General features: G+C 45.4%; 1 protein-coding gene across 7 annotated transcripts in view; it reads right to left on the bottom strand.

Moving 5' to 3' along the window:
* The window catches only part of CSMD2 (CUB and Sushi multiple domains 2), a 664,749-nt gene that overhangs the window by 127,721 nt on the left and 522,924 nt on the right, over positions 1-14,104 (bottom strand). For all 7 annotated transcript variants that reach the window (XM_054538082.2, XM_054538100.2, XM_054538088.1 and 4 more), the window contains 2 exons: positions 12,189-12,327; positions 6,509-6,696 (listed from right to left, as the gene is read on the bottom strand). In XM_054538082.2, coding sequence (XP_054394057.1) covers positions 6,509-6,696; positions 12,189-12,327 — 327 coding nt within the window. The remainder of the gene's footprint in view (positions 1-6,508; positions 6,697-12,188; positions 12,328-14,104) is intronic.

Raw genomic sequence — 14,104 nt, 5'->3', positions numbered from 1 at the left:
AAATGACTAAAACATCATGGTGATTATAATAAATAAAACCCAAGCCCTTCAAAATGGGAAAATGAGAAGAGCCAGCTTCTCTCTGGTCCTAATAGATAAGGCTTACTTCCAAACCTTATAACTGCAAAAATCTGAATACAACCCAAACATTCAACCAGTAAGGAACTGGTTACAAAGGGTGGATTAGGGCCATCTACTGAAACACTAGCAGCCTTTTAAAAGAATAGCACTATTCTTTGAATACTGATATGGGAAGGAGTCCAAGATCTATTCTTGGGCTCATATACAAAAAAATCAGATTACAGATGAGTACATATGGTGCAATCTCATTCATATAGAACAGGGATCAGCAAACTACAGCCCACAGGTCGGTGGCTGCCTGGTTTTGTAAATAAAATTTTACTGGAACACAGCCATTTGTTTACATATTGTCTGTGGCTGCCTTTAGCATTACTAACAGAGCTGAGCAGTGACAACAGAGACCATCTGGAGTAAAAATACTTACTCTCTGGCCCTTTCCAGAAAAAGTTTGCCAACTCCTGGTGCAGACTTTACATTACTTTATATTTATAGAAAGTATCCGAAATGAGATACCAAGCTGTTAATAATGGTATTGCACGGGATGATGGTATTTGGGGGCATGCTAAGTCTTTAAGAGTGTATCTTATATGCTTATATATTGGTTGAATTTTTCCAACAAACATGCATTCCTTTAAAAGGAGGCAGAATGGAAGATAGTTCTAATTTGCATTTAAGAAGAATGACCCATAACAGCAGCAGGTGGTGAGAATAGGGGTGGTAGCAGGTGTGGCCGTAGCTTCCAGGCCCACAGTGTTACTTCCAAGGGCTTGAAAGAGAAAATACAGGCTTTTTAGGACCTTCCATTAAAAATCGATTCACTTTGGTCTTTTCTGTGTTCTTTCAGATTCTCTAACACATACTTCAAACTCTTCCCTCTGAAACGCCCCTGGCCCCCACTCTGGCACAGAGGGCTTCTACTTAACCTTTAGGGCTCTGTCTAAATGGATCCTGCTCAGAGAGGCCTTCACAACAACCCTTCTGATTTCTTAGAGGAGCCTGTTGTTTTCTTTCCTAACTTCTTATGCTTCTTACTTCTTGCTGTTTCCCTCACTCACCTGTAAGTTACATTAGGGTAGGGACCATGATTACTTTGCTCCCTGCTGTATTCTCAACACCCAGCACAGGGCATGGCATGAAGTAGGAGTCATCAAGCATTTGTTGAATGAATGAATATGTCTCGCATGTGCATGGATGTTTCAGCACATTCCTGCCTAGGAAAAGGCTGCCACACATGCTGGTATATGAGAATAAAGGTCCTTCCACCCCACTGGTTCTGTTGATATCCGTGGCCTGGAGAAAGACATAAACCTCCCTGTGACTCCATTTTAGTAACTGTATCCAAAACACAGGATCCCTGCTCTTCTCTGTTTCCTTTTAGCAAAGGGTAAAGCCACCCAGGAGGATGAATTCAGAATAGAAGTGTCTCTGATCAATGGTCTAATAGAAATCCACAGATGACATGACTGCATTCAGAATCATCTCCTAGAAAGTCTGCCCAGAGATGACTAAGACACTACAGTCACCCTTCATAAGCAACTGAACAGAGACATCTAAAAACCCACCCCTCTTTGCCTTAGAACCAGGTGGGCTTCCAACATTTCATCTACAGAAGGGTCTGTCAGTCTAGTTGTCAAGAGGATGTGAACTCCATGGAGGCAGAGACTTTGTTTGGTTTCCAGGTCTGTTCTCAGCCCCTGTAAGAAGGTCTGGCACATGGTAGCTGCTCAATTCGTATTTACTGAAAGAATAAATAAATAAAAATGCCTGATCTGCTCTTGCCCCTTCTGCAAAAGCCTAATCCCATGATGCTGCTCAGTGGATACTTGAATTAAGCCTGGTCCCTCAGATGATCCTTTGGGATCTGAAACTAGAATATAAACTGGGAAGTGATTCAAAGCCAAGAGTGATCTGGGCACGGTGGCTCACACCTGTATTCCCAGCACTTTGGGAGGCCAAGGCGGGTGGATCACTGGAGGTCAGGAGTTCAAAACCAGCTTGGCCAACATGGTGAAACTCCATCTCTACTAAAAATGCAAAAACTAGCTGGGTGTGGTGATGCACACCTGTAATCCCAGCTACTCAGGAGGCTAAGGCAGGCGAATCACTTGAACCTGGGAGGTGGAGGTTGCAGTGAGCTGAGATTGCGCCACTGCACTCCAGCCTGGGTGACAGAGTGACACTCTGTCTCAAAAAAAAAAAAAAAGAAAAGAAAAGAAAAGAAAACAACAACAAACAAAAACAAACGAAAGTCAGGAGTGAGACAGCCACATTTATCCCAGGAGAATGGAAAAGCAAGGAAAATTGATCTGCAGGGAGGGGAGAATGTAGCAAGTGCTCAGAAGGAGGCAGGGAGGAGAGAGAACGATCCTGGAGTGTGGATGATGGTCTCAGTCTGTGCCTCTGCCATCCTGATTCCAGTCCTTTGGGAGTTTATGCTTTCTGCCCTTGGGCTCTTGTATTCTAAAAATATTTTGCTTTTTTGTGTCAGAGTTGTTGTTATCTGTATTGTTAAAATATAGAAACCTTTTAGCTTAAGTTACTTAGGCTGTTGTTTTCTTATAATCATGTCTCCTTTTTGTGTCAGATTGTTTTGAGTGGGTTTCTGTTTCTTGTGTTTTTATAATAAGTTACCCCTTTGTTTGCTTAAGTTGCTCTGAGTGGTTTTTTGATATTTCCTAAGATTCTACCAAACTGTTTCTGCTTCTCACTTGGGAAGCTGTGTGTGGAGAAAGGCTCCTGGTCTCTCTGCCTTGGGTCAGAGGAAGGGTTAATCTCAGAGAGTCATTTCCCCTGTGCTAAGCCCCACTGAGTCCAGCCACATCTCTCTATGTGGGGCTCTCGTAGGCCCCTTTCACCCCCCCAAATAAGACCCCTGAAGCCACAGTTCCCAGGATACCCAGACTCTCAGTTTTAGCAGAGCCCTGGATCTCTCCAAAAGACATGGACACAGATACCTCCTGGATGCAGAGGCCAATTCTGCTTTTCCTGAGGACCCAGCCCTGCCTCCCTGTGGAGGTCCTCAGTGGGCTGCCTCTCCATCTATGGTTCTCTCCAGACTTAACAGGGTGTGGAATGTCTAAGTTCTTTGCTATGGGCTGGCAAAGCATATGGGACACATACGTCTATCACAAACATTCATGTTATAAATATCCCACACTTATTACATGTGCAAAACATTATGCTCACACTTTATATCTTCAGTAAACAGAAAAGAACATGTACTGTGTTCCCCTGGGTTAGCCCCATTCTCCCTTCCAAACAAAGGCACAGCAAATGCAATACCAGTGACAAAGGAAAAAGGAGGTGGGATGAAAGTGGGTGGATCAAAGTACATGTCAAGTACTTATTGGCACTGGGCACTCTGCTTGATGCTGTGCCTATGTGCTAACCCTCACAACAACTCCTTCGTTTAGTGTCACTGTCCCTTTTTCATGGATGAGGCAGCAATGCTCAGAGGAGTTAGGCAACTTGTTTCAGGGCATACAGTTATGAAGTGATGGAGCCTACCCTATAAAGAAAGATATTGTACATGGGAGAATAGCCTCAAAGCCATGGGATCTGATAGCAAAGTAGACCCATTCCAGGAATCCAGGGATCCTGGCATAGGCAGAAGCAGACCAGAGGGTAAGGTAGGGGTCCCTGGGTTCCACCAAATGGGCTACTAGACCAGAGGCCCAGGGAGATAGTAGAGGGCGACTAATATTAGGAGGTGTGTAGTCTGGGAAGAAAGGAAGGAATGAACGAATGAACTAATGAAGGATGCTTGAGGCTTTCAACAGGCACCCCCTACCCCTCAAACACACATAGTTATCTTTATCTTGGTACTTGCACTACAGATCCTAATAGGGTGATGGGGGATACGTCTGTAGGCTGTGCCTCTCTTCTCCCCTCTCTCCAGTAATTGGCTGCTTGGCTGGCTCCGATGGCAGCTGGGGAGGTCTTATCCCCTGGGTTATGGTTTAGACCTAAAGACCCCTCTACATACCACCTTGGGTCAATAGGCAAAAGTGGAAAGAACTTCACTGGGAAAGAGGATTTGAAAGTATGGCTCTTAGACCATGAATTTCCTTGGAGAAGACCTGGGGGAGAGATGGCCACAGGCAGGTAGCCATGAACAAGGTGACTGGAGAGGAAGCTGAGGGGGTTTCTACCCAATAGCTTACTGTATCCAGGGAAGCTGAAATGAAATCGTCTTATAAAAAATGAGGCTGACGGGGTAACATTTGGGGTGGATTTTGGAATCTCTGCCAAGAAGAACTCAGTTGGGTCAAGTCAGAGGCAGCTCTGGTGGTTGCTAAGGCTTGGCTGGGGGAAAGGACATCACTTGTAGTGACTCTAAGTATCATGTTTGTGCAGCTTTGTCTGGGTGTCCTCAGCCGTGTGGGTGTGGGTTCAACAAAGGGTACAGTTTTGCAAGGTTTATGCACTTGGAGGACTAGGGGGCAGGGCAATTGAGGGTACTGATGAGAATATGAAGGAAGAGATGAATAATAAGAAATGGTGATGATATGGCAGTGAGGATGGTGGTGGTGGGAGCAATGGAGGTCCCAGACTGGGTCTAAGTTGTGGCTTCTGTTAGAATTCCAAAGTGTCTGACTGTGCTGATATCAGTGTGTGGAAGAGGGTTTGGGCCCAGGAGGTTTACCAAATGGCAGGTGCCTGGAGGAAGAAAGGATGGCAGAATATCCATTCCCTAGGCCAGCCCCGTGAGGCAAGAAGACTACAAGTAAAACATTCTCCATTTTGCACACCAGTCTTCTAGAACTGTACCTGACAAACAGGAGATAATCGAGAACTATGAGGAGTTCAATGAGTTGATGGATATAGAGCACTTAGGATGGTGCTGGCAGTGGGCAAGCACTAAGTTTGCCATTGTTCTAATTAGTGTTATGTGTGAGCTCATGTGAGATATTCCCGGGGTGGCCGGAAATATTTAATTAGGGGACACTTTAAAAGGTATCTGAGGTCCTATGTTATGCAAGTGGGGAACATGAGCCAGAAAATTTTTAATTTTAACTGGTAATGTGACCTCATTTGTATGCTCAGGCTGATGAGGCCTGGGTGAACCTGGGTTATAGTAACGATAACAAAATCTATCATTCCCAGAGCATCTGTAGAGTGTTTAGTACATATGGAGCATTATACATATATATATATGAATAAAATATGCATGTATAAAATATCTTTTAATCTTAACCTCCTGCAACATAATTATTACTAGCAACAATTTGTAGATGATGTTCCAAGAGATAATACTTGCCGAGCTCACAAATCAAGCAAGGAAGGGAGCTGGGATTTAGATAATGGGATTTGGGATAATTAGGGAAGACTAAAAGGTCAAAAAGAGATAATAGCGTAGAAGACAGTGGAGTGCTCAAGAGCCTGGAACTCCTCTTACTACTACTACTAATACTTGAACATTATAGAATGCATGATATGTGCCAGGCACTGTACCAAGGACTTTCATGCATGGACTCACTGATCTTTACATTTCTATGAAGCAGGAATTTTCCTACCATCGTTTTATAAAGGAAGAAATGAAGGCTTCAAGAGGTTCAATGCTTTATCCGAGGTCACGCAAATGTTAAGTCATAAACGTGAACTTTCAATCCAATTAATTTGACAGCCAATGCTCTTAACTGGGCAGGGACAGCCTGTTTTTGTAAGTGAATTTTTCTTTGAATGCAGCCACGCCCATTTCTTTATGTTTTGTCTGTGGCTGCTTTAGCACTACAGTAGTAGGGCTGAGTAGTTGTGATAGGTAAACCTATAATATTTACTATTTCTAAGAGAAAAATTGTTGACTCTTGCTTTTGACCACACTATTGAACTTGCCTTAATTAGCACAGATGTGCCTTAATTAGCACAGCTGGAAGGATGAGTAAATGTGATCAGGAGGTATCAGAAAGTGACCAGTCTATGACGAGATGTCAGAGTGTGGCCAAGGAGTGTCTTTGGGACAGAGGTCTAAGCACCGTGACCCTAGGATTAGATGGGCTGTCCATAGGGATGTTGAAGTTACCCAGGATGGTGAGAAGCTCTGAGTGGAGAGGAAGATTGAGCCTCATATCAGAATCCTCTTTAGTGAAGTGGAGTGAAGGAAGATACCAGCTGATAGCTATGAGGTTGAAGTAGAGTTAGGAATGACCCTCATAGAAAAAGAGAAGAGGAGTAGTGGTTGGAAATAGATGGGGTGCAAAAAGAATGCTGGTTCCCTTTTTTCCCACCCCTGGAGAATATAGGGGTGAAAGACTAAGCCCAGATGGGGGCCGCAGGAAAGGCAGGTTTCTGCAGGTGGCAGCAGTGCTAGGGTTGGTGTGGGCTTGCTGTGGTCCAGCCCAGGGCTCTCCTCACTATGCTATACTACTTGCCCTCTGCCATGTTAGCTGGACCTGTCCTCAGTACTCTCTGGCACCGGGGCCCTTACCTGTATAGTCAATGACGAAGCCAGCATTGCTCACAGATGCATCGCTGCGGAAGGCAAGGAAGAGGCTGTTGCTGCTGCTTTCAATGCGGCCTGGGAGCTGGGAGCCATAGAAGCTTCCTATGAGAGGGCTGAGAGAGTCCCGTCCGTCGTAGATATGGAGGAAGTCATAGCCAGGCTCCAAGTTAAAGCTGGGGAAGAAAAACATCCCACCCCCACCCCACTAAGGTCAAATAAAGGCTTTTGCCGGGGTCTTAGGCTCAACCAAAGCATGGGGCCTCCCAGGGAGCAAGCCCACCTTCCCACTGGTACCCAACCCCTGAAGACTGGCTGGTGGGAAGGGAGAAGGTGAGGCCCTGATGACCTCAGTCAGGTGAGAAGATGGAAGAGGCAGGCTCAGGGGCAGAGGAGCCAGATTCCAGTCAGTGTCTACAAATCTGGAGCTGAAAACCTAACATCCTCCTTATACAGAAGGGAAAATGAGTTGCCAACTCTGGACACAAAGCTGTCAACCAAAGTAGGTCCAAAACCCAACTCTCTTACCTGACACTAATGTCTTTATACTGTGCTGTACTGAACCTCATTTTCTAAGAGAGAATGAGCCAACTATGGTGCCATTCTCAGGGAGGAAGGGACCTGTTACCATGAAGGACCCTAGCTTTGTGCCTTCATCCCAAGCCAGTGCTCTAGCTCTCCTCAGGGTCTGCTATTGCCCCACTCCTAGCACCCACAAATGTCCTAACCCTTAGCTATTCTGACCCTGGTATGAGGGAAAAATCCACTTTAAAAACTTACTTGAGAAAATTGAATATTAGAGTTCATGAATGTAATTTATCCCACTGGAATGGCTCGAGTGAAAATGATGGAAAATGCATATTATGAAAAAATTATGCATGGAGTTCAAAAGTTTTTTGCACCAAAATAAACTCACACTAACTTGTTATAACATGTCTGCACAGGATCTAATGTGAGGCATTAAGAAGGACAAGATATCAGCTTGAAAAAAGCCTCTATCAGAGCAACATGAATTCTGCTAAAATTGAAGCAAGAAAAAACATTAAATTTATGGTGAAGCTTGGGTAGAAGAATGGTGACATCACTGATGCTTTACAAAAAGTTTATGGGGACAATGCCCCAAAGAAATCAGCAGTTTACAAATGGATAACTTGTTTCACGAAGGGAGGGGATGATAATGAAGATGAAGCCTGCCAAGGCAGACCTCCACATCAATTGGAGAGGAAAAAAATTAATCTTGTTTGTGTCCTAATTGAATAGGACCAATGATTAATAGCACTAACGAGAGCCAACACCATAGACATCTCGACTGGTTCAGATTACACAATTTTGACTAAAAAATTAAGGTTGACCAAACTTTCTACTTGATGGGTGTCAAAACCATTGTGCCTAGATCAGCTGCAGACAAAAGCAGAGCTTTTGGCCCGGCGCGGTGGCTCATGTCTGTAATCCCAGCACTTTGGGAGGCCAAGGTGGGTGGATCACGAGGTCAGGAGATCCAGACCATCCTGACTAACACGGTGAAACCCCGTCTCTACTAAAAATACAAAAAATTAGCCGGGCATGGTGGTGGGCGTCTGTAGTCCCAACTACTCAGGAGGCTGAGGCAGGAGAATGGCGTGAACCCGGGAGGTGGAGTTTGCAGTGAGCAGAGATTGTGCCACTGCACTCCAGTCTGGGTGACAGAGTGAGACTGTCTCAAAAAAAAAAAAAAAAAAGCAGAGCTTTCAGTGGAAATTTAAAAAATGTGGGATCAAGATCCTGAAACATTTCTCCCAAGAACAGGAGATGGAACATGGATTTACCAGTACAATCCGGAAGACAAAGCACAATCAAAGCAATGGCTACCAGGGAATGGAAGTGTACAGTCAAAGCAAAAGTGGAGCAAAGGTCAAGGTAATGAGTTTTTTTCTTTTTTTTGGATGCTCCAGACATTTTGTGGTTGATTTTCTGAAGGGCCAAAGAATGATAACATCTGCTTCTTAGGAGTTTGTTTTGAGAAAGTTAGCTAAAGCTTTAGCAGAAAAGTGCCTGGAAAGCTTCGGGAGAGAGTCCTTCTGCCTGACAACAATGCTCCTGATCATTTCTCTCATCAAACAAAGGTAATTTTTCAAGAGTTTCAATGGGAAATCATTAGGCATCCACTTTACAGTCCTGATTTGGCTCCTTCTTATTGCTTTTTGTTTTCTAATCTTAAAAACATCTTTAAAGGGCACCCATTTTTTCTTCAGTTAATAAAGTAAAAAAGACTACATTCACATGGTTAAATTACCAGGACCCTCTGTTCTTTAGGGATGGACGAAATGACTGGAATAGTTGTTTACAAAAGTGTCTTGAACTTGATGGAGTTTATGTTGAGTAATAAAGTTTATATTTTTTATTTTCATCTTAAATTCAATTTTTCCACAAACTTTTTGAAGTTCCCCCTGTATGCTTGCGCTCTGGTGCAGCAATTCCACTCTTAAGTATATATCTAACAAAGGCAATTGATACCAATCAAGTGTGCAAAGATGAAAACAGTAGAAAAGTAATTGAGCTTGCAGAGAATAGATTTCAGATGCAAATTTGCTCATGCCCAGCCATGGTCTGGGATACTCAGATACAGCAAGTCCTCAGCATTGTCCACAGGCTCTCAGAAACCATGACTTTAAGTGAAATGACATATAACAAAACCAATTGTTTGTTTCTCATGAACATACAGGCTGGGCATGGTGGCTCACGTCTGTAATCTCAGCACTTTGGGAGGCCAAGGTGGGCCGATCACTTGAGGCCAGGAGTTTGAGACCAGCCTGGCCAAAATGGTGAAACCCTGTCTCTACTAAAAATACAAAAATTAGCTGGGTGTGGTGGCATGCACCTGTAATCCCAGCTACTCGGGAGGCTGAGGCATGAGAATTGCTTAAACTCGGGAGGGAGAGGTTGCAGTGAGCCAAGATTGTGCCACTGTACTCCAGCCTGGGTGACAGAATGAAACTTTGTCTCAGAAACAAAACAAAACAATATAATGAAATGACATTGAAGGAAACATTTGAAGACCTGCTATACTTTGTTTTACTTAAAGTCAACAGTTTCCAAGAACCTGTTGATGATACTGAGGACTTACTGTACTCTATTTGAGATTGAGAGTAAAATGACTGTTCTACCTTTTGGCTAAGATATATAGCAGGGGGAGGAGGCCATGCATCTCTAGGACAAAGGAGATAAGGCTGGCTAAGAGACAGGGTGGGGGACTGGGAGGCAGGGGGCACAGAGCCAGATGCGCACTGGCCTCCTTCCCACCTGGCACCTTGTCACACTGGTGTCAGTTGCGGGGTCAACACACCACGGCTGGGTGACATGGTCTTCTTGCCCCTGTAATTCAGCTTCTTGACATCTGCTCTTTTGAAAGTCACCAGCGAAGGGTTTCGGAGGGAGTGAGTCTTGGTCACAAATGATGGCATCGCCACTTCCTAACTAACTGCCTTCTTTCTGTCCCTCCCTTCCTTCTATCATTAAATTTTGAGCACCCTCGATATTCCAGGCACCGTGCAAGGTGCCAAGGACATGGGGACATGTAAGACACCACTTCTGCCTTCAAAAATTGATGGTGCTGTAGGAAGTGACAGATATATCAACAACAAAATAATGTATAAAGTCAGCCCGAGGCAGAGCAGAAACACAAAGCAAGGTTCCTTGGGGAGGATGAAAAATCAAACATTTATGGAGGAAATCAAGCCTGAACTGAGTCTTGGGAGATGAGAAGACCCTTAGAGATAGGACAAGGAGGGAACAGGAAGTTGCTGTGAAGGCAGAAACAGAGGCAAAGTCATAAGGGCATGAAAGAATCTGCGAGGCCCTGAAACTGCAAGGAGTTCCATCTGGCTGGAGCTTAGAGCTTAGGATGGGGTGGGCTTAGGATGGGGTGGGCTTAGGATAGGGTAGGGGCTGACTGGAGAGGTAGGCAGGCACCAGATTGTTTGGAATGAAACTCCAAAGTTTGGGCCTTTATTTATAAGCAATAGAGGGCCATGATAGGATTTAAAAATAAAGGATCTATTTGTTTGTTTCCTTGTTTTTGAATTGAGGTATGATTTACACCATGTGAAATGATCAGCCCTAAGGTGTGCCACTCTATCAGTTTTGACACATGCATATCAAGACCCAGAACTGTCCCACCACCCCAGAGAGTTCCCAATGCCCCTTCCCATTCAACCTTCCCTACCCTCAGATGCCAACACTGATTAGAATTCTTCACCAGGGATTAGTTTTGCTGATCCTACAATTTTATAGGAGTTGAATCATACATTATGTACTTTTTTATGTCTGTCTTCTTTCACTCAGCATAATATTTTTGGGACTCATCCACGTTGTTGCATGTATCAGTAGTTCATTCTTTTTTATTGCTGAGCACTGTCATTAGAGGATGTTAAAATGGAAAGTAGGGTGGTTATTTCAGCATTTTTGAGTGACACGATCACTCTGACAGCTAGCTAAGGGAGAGATCGGCATGGAAGGCAAGATGGGGCACAGGAACCAGCTAGGAGATGAGGGCAGTAATTTAGATGGGAAATGATAGGACTTAAACCAGGACAGGAGCTAGGAGGATGGAGAAGAGGAAAATACATGAGGAGAGTGAAGGCGGTAGAGGCTGCATGCCTTGGTTGCTGCTAGTGGAAGAAGCCGTGAGAGCAGGTGTCAATGCCAGCCCCAAGGCTCCGAACAGAGCTCTTCTGGGGGAGAAAAAATATGCTTGATTTTGTACATGCTCATTTGCAGTGTCTGCAGGCCCCAGACAGAGATGTCCAACAGCTGGATAGCGAGGCTGACGCTCAGAATAAAGCCAGGGTGGGCGGCAGAATGGAGTCTTCCACTTATAAGAGTGGAGACACAGGAATGACTGAACTTGTCCAGGAAACGGGTGTAGGGGAAGAAGAGGAGGTTTTGACAAAGCCTGGAAAAGGAAGATGGGTTAACAAGAGGTCCACGTGAAGTCACAGAAGAGCTTGGAGAACTTGGAAGAGTAACTTCACAGAAACCAAGGGAAAAAGCAGCCTAAGGATGGAAAGGGTGATCAAGAGGTGGAGTGGGATAAAACACGGAAAGGCCCGTTTTGTTTGGAACCAGGAGTTCGTGGGTGGCTTTTATCAGGAGTTTCCAGTAGAACCATGGAGGCAGAAACCAGGTTCCAGTGGGTTGAGAGTGAATGGGAGGTGAGGAAGTAGAGAAGGGCAGAGGCAGTTCTTTTGAAGAGCTTTCCTGTAGCAGGAATGGAATAGCAAGTGCAGGAGCTAGATGAGGGGGTGCCTGGGACCCAAGCCCGCCCGTTTATACCTCTGGAGTGGGGTGGAAGGGGCCAGGGAAGCAGACTGGGAATGCAGAGGGCAGGGCAAGGGCATCCAACAAAGGCCTCCTTTCCAGGTCCCAGTATCTTCAGAGGTAGAGAGGAAATAATAATTGCTTCCTCACAAATTACTACAAGGATTAGATGTGATGATATGCATGAGACCACTGAGCATGGTGCTTGGCACGTAGATGTTCAATAAATGCTAGTTTCTCTCTCTTGGCCTCTTCACCTCCCTGGAGCTGAGAACTCTGCTACAGATCTGTGAATACTCATCTGGAGACCCAGGTCCCAGAGCCCCTAGCCACTCTGTACCCTTCGTCTCCCACCCGGGGGAAAGGTACATACATGTTAAATACCAGGGCGATGACGTAGTCTGGCGAGACAGTCACTTTCCAGTCACACTCCTTGCCTGGCGGGTAGGGTTCTGGGTAATTTGGTGACAGGATGACTCCAGATGGTCCTGTCAGGTCTCCCCCGCAGGGAGCTGAGGAGAGAAGAAGACGAGGGTGAGGCTGCCTCTTCACCCTGGGCTCATTTTCATGGGCATTGCTAATGCACTATCGAGAGAGGAGGGGCTGAGGCTGACAGGCTGAAGTTGAACCTGGCTTAGGGACTCAGGAGAAGGTGAAATGATGAACTTCTACTTTGGAGTGGTGGGAATGTTTCAGAGATAGTGGTGGTGGTTGCGCACATTTCGAAAGTTCCAGATGCCACTGAACTGTTCATTGAAAAACGGGTAATTTTATGTTAGGTGCATTTCACCTCAATAAATTATTATTATTATTATTATTATTTTTGAGATGGAGTCTGTCTCTGTCACCCAGGCTGGAGTGCAGTGGCGCGATCTCGGCTCACTGCAAGCTCTGCCTCCTGGGTTCACACCATTCTCCTGCCTCAGCCTCCCGAGTAGCTGGGACTACAGGCGCCCGCCTCCACACCCAGCTAATTTTTTTGTATTTTTAGTAGATACGGGGTTTCACTGTATTAGCCAGGATGGTCTTGATCTCCTGACTTTGTGATCCACCCATCTTGGCCTCCCAAAGTCACGGGATTACAGGCGTGAGCCACTGCACCCGGCCTAATAAATTATTTTTAAAAATAGCTGACCCTGCTACTTCCTAGCTGTGTGAACTTAGGGAACTCATCTAGCCTCTCTAGCCCTCGATGTCTTTCCTGTATCATAAAAAGATACAATATCTTCTTTGTGGGGTGGTTGTAAAGATTATTGGAGATGTCTGCTGAAGCATCTGCTAGAGAATGAACGGTTGATAGACGGAGCCGGCACTGTCTGTACACCTATGAAGTACATGGCCTTCCTTCACTGCCTCACATTGGCTTCCAGGCGAGCTTTGTGGGTACTGACTGTGAGTTCCCATGCACTCGATGTCAGGAGGAGTGGGAAACAGGCTCACATTTGCCTGCCAAGCGCAGCTGGTCTCCTACGCTGCCAGTGCTCCTGGCATCTGCTCGTGGCTGCAGATACCTTCCAACTTTCCAAAAGGCCTTGTCCAAGAGTATGTGTGTACCTCAGTTGTATGGAGCTATTATTAATCCCCAATCAGTCTACATGGTCGCCCTCCCCTGAGATGACAGGTCTCTCAAGCAGGTAGGGAGGGAGAAAGTGGCCAGGTGACACAGCAACCTATTTACCTAGGGACCTTCTGGGCAGCTTCCCCAGAGCCTGGATCAGGTCTCTTCCTTCATGGCTGGGGCTGCTGTCCCGTGGCATGAGGACTGGATAGAGTAAAAGCTGGGAAGCGTGTGGGGTCTTTAGCAGGATGGCCAAGACTATAGGTATGGTTTGGTCTGGAAACCACAGGGCACCATCAGAGGTTGTCAACACTGAGCCCATAGGAACACAGAGAGCCATTTAAGGTCTGGCTAGAAAATCCAAGATGAGTCTTTGTGGGGAGAGCAAAAGGGTATACCTGACTCCAAAGTTAGGAGCAGCCATTGGCTTGTCATAGAGCTGAGCACTGGTGCTTTAGCTGTGTCATGGAGCCACCTCTGGCTATGGCTTTTACTCAGGGTGAGGCTTAAAGGGCTGGGTCAATCCCTAACAGGGTCTCAAACAAATGGTAGGTCTTCAGATCAGGCCATAAGAGCCCTAATGTGGCTGAACATAAAATCCGAGTAGTCATGAGTAGTCTGCTTTTTGTTCCACGGGAAAATATATCCCAAGAACCATCCTGAGTATCAGAAACACTCAAATAGGCATCTATTACGTATCAGACTTAACAAATCACATTTTAGATACACTA

The sequence above is a fragment of the Pongo abelii genome, chromosome 1 (genome assembly GCF_028885655.2).
Source record: "Pongo abelii isolate AG06213 chromosome 1, NHGRI_mPonAbe1-v2.0_pri, whole genome shotgun sequence".
Classification (NCBI taxonomy): Eukaryota; Metazoa; Chordata; class Mammalia; order Primates; family Hominidae; genus Pongo; species Pongo abelii.
This window is presented reverse-complemented; position numbering and strand designations above follow the sequence as displayed.